This window comes from Canis lupus, chromosome 5 (genome assembly GCF_011100685.1).
Source record: "Canis lupus familiaris isolate Mischka breed German Shepherd chromosome 5, alternate assembly UU_Cfam_GSD_1.0, whole genome shotgun sequence".
Classification (NCBI taxonomy): domain Eukaryota; kingdom Metazoa; phylum Chordata; class Mammalia; order Carnivora; family Canidae; genus Canis; species Canis lupus.
Window position 1 is genome coordinate 87,365,340 of NC_049226.1, and position 7,260 is coordinate 87,372,599.

The 7,260-nt window shown below is 55.9% G+C and overlaps 1 protein-coding gene across 3 annotated transcripts in view; it reads left to right on the forward strand.

Annotated features, from left to right (window-relative positions):
• The window catches only part of CDH8 (cadherin 8), a 341,945-nt gene extending 338,083 nt beyond the window's left edge, over positions 1 to 3,862 (forward strand). For all 3 annotated transcript variants that reach the window (XM_038538794.1, XM_038538793.1, XM_038538796.1), the window contains 2 exons: positions 1,154 to 1,405; positions 3,351 to 3,862. In XM_038538794.1, coding sequence (XP_038394722.1) covers positions 1,154 to 1,405; positions 3,351 to 3,844 — 746 coding nt within the window. In that variant the 3' untranslated portion in view covers positions 3,845 to 3,862. The remainder of the gene's footprint in view (positions 1 to 1,153; positions 1,406 to 3,350) is intronic.
• Positions 3,863 to 7,260: the final 3,398 nt, after the last annotated feature.

Consider the following 7,260-nt stretch of genomic DNA (forward strand, 5'->3'; position numbering starts at 1 on the left):
AATATCTGTTCATGTATTTGAGGGTGCTGGAAGCCAGAGGACACTGATGATCAGGAATTGGACAACAGTGGTTTAGAATCCCTGCTTAATATGCAACAGTGAGGTAGCCAAGCGTTCCGGGGGTCTACTGACTTGCCAGTACGTGAAAAGAATCCTAACCGAAATCATCCTTTTGCCCAAATAACATCACACACATTAACCGATATTATGTTTACTTGCTCTTGCCTAGAATATCCGTAAGATAATGTGTCCCCATGTTGAATAGATGTAGGTCTTCCGTTAACGAAAAATGAGAAAATACTAATAATTAACATATACGATGTGACTACAGTTCAGGAGGTGGGCATGGATGACCACAAAAAATTTATTTTGGGGGTAAAACTGTGAGAACCGTCGGGCTAGCATGGATCCAGGAATTCCTCACTGACAAGTTTTACCTTGAACTGACATGTGCCCATGAGTACTTCTTAAATCCCTTAAAGTGTTGCTCTAGATGACCAACGTATCTCTCCATGTTAATTGATTAACATGTGATATGGAACATCTGCTTCTACAACTTCTCATTTGATTCTCATTTGTGTAACCACCACAGGTCTGCTTTACAGAATTTTAATACGTGTGGCGCATCTCCTGCAATGGAGGAGGGACTTTTGTTATATCTTAGTTTACATGCTCAAGGGCATGAAGGACTCCTTTTAGGTACCTGTGGAAATCCACCAAGTGCCCTGTTTCATGTGCCATATTGTCATACGGTCTACCTTTTAATGCAAACGTGCCTTTCAAAGGTGGTGAAATTCTGTCCAGTGAATTTTGCATTATCAGGATAAATGAGAGAAAATTAAACTTATTTATGGAGGTTTGGCTTCGTTTTTGTCTTCCGAAAGGACACTTGAAAATTATTTTTATAAAAGAAACTGTTACACTTACGAGGTGATGGGAAAACGTCATTTGCTCATCGTGGGGCCTATTCATTAAACCCGTAGGGTGTGGGTGTTTCGGTCCACGCCCACTGGCAAAGGGGGGAGAGGGAGGTGGAAAGAATCTGAGCGGTCCAGCGGACTTGGGATCGTCTTGAGTTTCGCAGAGGACTTTTGAACTAGAAAAAGGCGTTGTTTGAAGTGATGCAAACTATTGTGATTTTCACTTTTTCCAGATAATTCCCTCAGCATTTTGGCCAAGCATAATGGATTCAACCGCCAGAAGCAAGAAGTCTATCTTTTACCAATCATAATAAGCGACAGTGGGAATCCTCCTTTGAGCAGCACCAGCACCCTGACCATCCGGGTCTGTGGCTGCAGCAGTGATGGCGTTGTCCAGTCTTGTAACGTTGAAGCTTATGTCCTTCCAATTGGACTCAGTATGGGCGCCTTAATTGCCATATTAGCATGCATCATTTTGCTGCTCGGTACGTATTTCCCTCATAGCTTGATAGTCGTCGTCTTTCTGGTTCTTAAATGACTGTAAATAAGGACAGCAAACCTGAACCCCAGTCAGGTGTCAGCATTCTTTTGGGGGAAAAGAAACTTTCATGCACTTCTCCAAGCTCCTTAATGGAGGGGGGAAGGGAGAAAAGTGCTGTGATAGCCAATGTCCCGTCAGAGAGGAAAATTCAGTGTCTTTTTCAAGCCCAGTGCGAAGGTAGGCTAAGTCTCAAGTACAGACTAAGTTGGTGGACGTTTTCTGTGGTTAAACGGCATCTGTTATATCAGAAAGCCTGCGGATCTGACGTACACCAATTTGCTGCAGTGGGAGGCTCTCCTGTGTCCAAAGTACTCTGTTGTCTACAAAAGGTTCAGAAAAAATATCCAGTTATAAAAATGAGAGGAGAATAGGAAGATCTACAAAAAGAAAGTCGTACCTTGCTGCGTCCTTAAGCCAAATAATGTCAGTTACCCTGTCTCCCGTGGCATCTGTCCTGATCACCCAGAGTCCGCATTGACGCTATTTCTAGACATGTCCCACCCCAGGAGCCCCACCGCGTGTGATGTGGCTAGCTTGGCCTGTGGGGTATGGGTTTCTTGCCCTGTGCCCGCCTGTAGGCTCCCCTTTGCAGCCGGGGAACCCGCTTTTCTGTGGGAAGAAAATCCTCCACGGCGACCTGACATCCATCTCGGTACATCGCTTCATCTGTGAAGGAACATACTCGATCAGGGAGGGTTTGGAAGAGCTGACACGACACGGAATATGCTAGCTATCACCTCTGCTGCTCCTTTCGTGTTTTAGAAGGGCATGGAGTCGAGGGGCCTTAAAGGGCACCCTAGGCTCCCCAGCAAGAAGCTGTGTGGTCTGCGCTCTCCGTTGTCGGGTGCTGTTCGTTCCGGAGCCGGGAACTGGGTCACCCACAGCCTTCACCACGGACGGGTGCAAACTCGGTTTTTTAACCCAGCTCCGTGGCTACTTGGTGCCCAGGAGGGCCTGGGACGAGGGTCCTCCCGCGCAGTCCCAAGTCCCGTCCTTGGAGGGTGCTGAGCTAACCGAGCCCCATATCAGGAGAGTGCTGAGCTAACCAGGCCTGGTCCTCCGGAGGGTGCTGAGCTCACTGAGCCCGGCCCTCCCAAGGGTGCTGAGCTCACCGAGCCCGGTCCTCCAGAGGGTGCTGAGCTAACCAGCCCGGTCCTCCGAGGGTGCTGAGCTCACTGAGCCTGGTCCTCCCGAGGGTGCTGAGCTAACCAGGCCCGGTCCTCCAAGAAGGTGCTGAGCTAACCAGGCCCAGTCCTCCCGAGGGTGCTGAGCTAACGGAGCCCCATCCTCCCGAGGGTGCTGAGCTCACCAAGCCCAGCCCTCCCGAGGGTGCTGAGCTCACTGAGCCTGGTCCTCCGGAGGGTGCTGAGCTCACCGAGCCCGGTCCTCCCGAGGGTGCTGAGCTCACCGAGCCCGGTCCTCCCGAGGGTGCTGAGCTAACCAGACCCGGTCCTCCAGGAGGGTGCTGAGCTCACCGAGCCCGGTCCTCCAGGAGGGTGCTGAGCAAACCAGGCCCAGTCCTCCAGGAAGGTGCTGAGCTAACCAGGCCCGGTTCTGCAGGAGGGTGCTGAGCTAACCAGGCTCGGTCCTTCTGAGGGTGCTGAGCTAACTGTGCTCCGTCCTCCCGAGGGTGCTGAGCTCCCCGAGCCCGGTCCTCCCGAGGTGCTGAGCTCACCCAGCCGGGTCCCCCCGGGGTGCTGAGCTCCCCGAGCCCGGTCCCCCCGAGGTGCTGAGCTCCCCGCGCCCGGTCCTCCCGAGGGGGTGAGCGCGGTGCCGCAGGGCGCCGGGCGGGGCTGGGCGGGGCTGGGCGGGGCTCCCGCTGGCCGCTGGCCCTTTGCACGGCCGGTGCCGCGGCCCCGCTCGCCGACTCGTGTCCGTTTCCCCCGCAGTCATCGTGGTGCTGTTCGTGACTCTGCGGCGGCACAAGAACGAGCCGCTCATCATCAAGGACGACGAGGACGTGCGGGAGAACATCATCCGCTACGACGACGAGGGCGGCGGGGAGGAGGACACGGAGGCCTTCGACATCGCCACGCTGCAGAACCCGGACGGCGTGAGCGGCCTGGCCCCGCGCAGGGACGTGAAGCCCGAGCTGCAGCTGCTGCCGCGGCGGGGCCCGGGCGCGGGCCCGGGCGGCGTGGACGTGGACGAGTTCATCAGCGTGCGGCTGCACGAGGCCGACAGCGACCCCGCCGCGCCGCCCTACGACTCCATCCAGGTGTACGGCTACGAGGGCCGCGGCTCGGCGGCAGGCTCGCTCAGCTCGCTGGGCTCGGGCGCCTCGGACTCGGACCAGAGCTTCGACTACCTCAGCGACTGGGGGCCCCGCTTCCAGAGGCTCGGGGAGCTGTACGCGGGGGGCGCGGCCGACGCCGACACCTGACGGAGGACCGGCGCGGCCCCGCCCGAGGCCCCGCCCCGCCCCGCCAGGCCCCGCCCCGCCAGGCCCCGCCCCGCCAGGCCCCGCCCCGGCCCCGCCCCCCGCCCCGCCCACCTCCGGGAGCTGTACGCGGGCGGGGTGGGGGGCGCGGACACCTGACGGCGGGAGCATCCCGGCCCCGCCCCACCAGAGGCCCCGCCCCCGGCCCCGGCCCCGGCCCCGCCCCCGGCTCCGCCCACCTTGGGGAGCTGTAGCATCCCGGCCCCGCCCCGCCCGAGGCCCCGCCCCGCCCCCAGCCCCTGCCCCGCCCCCGGCCCCGCCCACCTCCGGGAGCTGTCCGCGGGCGGGGGTGGGGGGCGCGGACACCTGACGGCGGGAGCATCGCGGCCCCGCCCACCCGAGGCCCCGCCCCCGGCCCCGCCCCCAGCCCCGCCCCCGCCCACCTTGGGGAGCTGTACGCGGGCGGGGATGGGGGACGCGGACACCTGGCGGCGCAGGCATCCCGGCCCCGCCCCGCCCGAGGCCCCGCCCCCGGCCCCGCCCCCGGCCCCGCCCACCTTGGGGAGCTGTAGCATCCCGGCCCCGCCCCGCCCCCGGCCCCGCCCCCGGCCCCGCCCCCGCCCCCGCCCACCTTGGGGAGCTGTAGCATCCCGGCCCCGCCCCGCCCGAGGCCCCGCCCCCTCTCCAGCCCCGCCCCCAGCCCCGGCCCCGCCCCCCTCGGGGAGCTGTCAGCAGGGGGCGCCGACACCTGACGGCGGGAGCATCCCGGCGGCCCTGGCCCCACCCCCTCCCGGCCCCGCCCACCTCGGGGAGCTGTACGCGAGGGGCGCTCGGACACCCGACGGCGCAGGCATCCCGGCCCCGCCCCGCCCCCGGCCCCGCCCCCGTCCGGCCCCGCCCGGCCCCGCCCACCTCCGGAGCTGCCCTGGGGGCGCGGGCACCCGACGGCCCGAGCATCCCGGCGGCCCCGGCCCCTCCCCGGCCCCGCCCCCATCCCCGACCCGGCCACGCCTCCTCCGCGTCGGACCCGAAATCAATGACAAACGTCCCCAGTGCGTTAGGAGGTCACGGTGTCGTGGAGTGTGGAAGTACGTGCAGTGTCGACGAGTCCTTGGATAGTTGCCGTTTACCGACCACCGCAGACAGAGACGGGGATCCTGGCCAACCCTCCGAGAGGTGGCTTCCAACGAGGAAAAAAATCGAGATCACAAGGTGCTTTCTTAGGGAAAAAAAACGGAACAAGCAAACAAAAAGGACCTGCAAGAAACGTGCTGCTGAGCGGTGTCTTCTGCGAGGGTTTTTATAGCTGCAGACGGTGTTTTCCCTTCTCCAATAAGGATCCCGCCACAAACGATAAAGCAATACTTGGTCCGCTGTTCGCTGGACTGGGGTGCGGGGAGGCCTCCCGGGTCACGGCGCGGTGACCTCTCGGTGACCTGACTGCTGGCCCCACTCATCAGAGACTCCATAGCATCTCTAAACATTGTGTCGAGCCTTAAAATATTCACGTGTGCGTGACCCCACCCCGGTGGTGGGAGGAGAGAAATCCCCCTTCAAACAGGCTTGTTTTCTGGAAGCAGGATTCCTCGTCCCCTCCACCCCCACCTTCTCCCACTAGGACACAGAGACCACCTGGATCACACAGTGGACTACACAAGAGACAGATGGTTTTATTGCTAGCGCGTGAATTTATTTGTTTAATCCTCGAAATAAATATTTTATTGATGTCCATTAATGCTTTTATTTATTAAGGTTGGTAATCTATAGATTAAGGGACTATACGGAGAAAATCCTAAATTATATCCATTAATAATCCTTTAGATTGTTTTATATAAATATATATATATACACACAATGAATGTTTAATACATGTACATTTTGATGAGATGAGTATGGCAGGCAATATTATCAAAGGGGGAGCTAATAGTCTCTTTAGAGTAGAAAGTGTTATTGTGGCTGGTGATGGCAGGAGCGGCATTTTCCCAGAGAAACTTTTGGACTGTTTTCTATTTTGTTCATAATCCTAGTATTTGGTGTTTTTACTACAAGCACAAACATCTGAAGGTATATTGATTCATGTGAATATTTAAACGCTAGACTTTTAGATACCCACACGATACCCTGCCCAACAAACACGCTTCAAGTTGCCCCCACTGTTTTAGAGCAGGAACTGGTTTGTACATAATTTTACTGCTTTTTGTTTTTAGCACTTCTGTCCCTGACCTTCATGGTGATGCACAGAACGTCTTAGGCTCCAAAAAAGGACAGCACTAGAAGATGTGAGCATATTCAATTTGTAACACGACCCTGCCATTTAGAAGTAGAAAATGTATGATAAAAACCAAGTACTACATGCAGATCATTTTAATTTTCTACTTTGCTTTAATGCAATATTGTTTATTTACTTCATGTATTGTATTCAGAGAAACTCCTGTATTGTTTCCTACTTTGTGAAATATATTTTTATAAATACCTTTGTTGTCATCACTTTTTTTTTTTTTTTTTTTTTCTGATCAGATGAGGATCTGTTAACAGAGACATCAACTCTAATCAGAATTCTGGAATGTTCAACTAAGTCATCCCAAGGATCACTTTTATTTGTAAGGGTCTTTATCATAAAGCAGCAGAGAAGAGAAATGACCTAGCAATGATCACACGGCAAGTTACCAGCAGGGACACTAAAGGAGCATGGTATATGGGAAGGCCACTCTGGTAGTGTCGGCTGGTGCTCCTGGCAGCAGAAGCTGAAACAGAGCTAAGAGTTAAAGAAAGAAGCAGCAGGAATGCGCAGGGCAAGGCTTCAGGCAGGGACACGGGTCTAAAACGTTGAAGTAAAGGGACCAGTGAGCAGGACTCAGCAGCAGAGATCTAAACTCCAACATGCCACATGGGTTCGGAGTGGAAGATGGCCTGACCAGGGGGTCTCTCCTCGGGGATAAAGCAGTTGGGGTCTAGGGGAACTAGGCCCATCTCAGCCCTTGGCTTAGGGCTGCCCGGGAGGAGCATGGCTTTGGCTAGCCTATGGAAGATGCCAACTCCTAAAGAGCGCCTCCACTGTGAAAGAAACATGACACTTGAATATTAGAATTTACAACGATCCAGGGACTGAGTTCCTGTCGCCTGAGAATAACTCATGTTTTATGCTTATCACTCTGGCCACTGGACACCTTGTTTTGAGGTCAAAGCGATGGTCCAACGTGACTTCGCGCCACGGCCTAGCGCAGTGTCTAAAACAAATATTTAGTGAACACAGATGATTAATAGTAGTCGTGACAGAGATCGGGAGTAATAGTCTGACTAAATCAAGGTGAAATCATTACCGTGTTACTTATCTCTTGCTTATCAGACCCATCTCCTGTGTACTTCACAGTGAAGCGCCACACATGAGACATACAGACACGCCTAACAGAGAAATTACA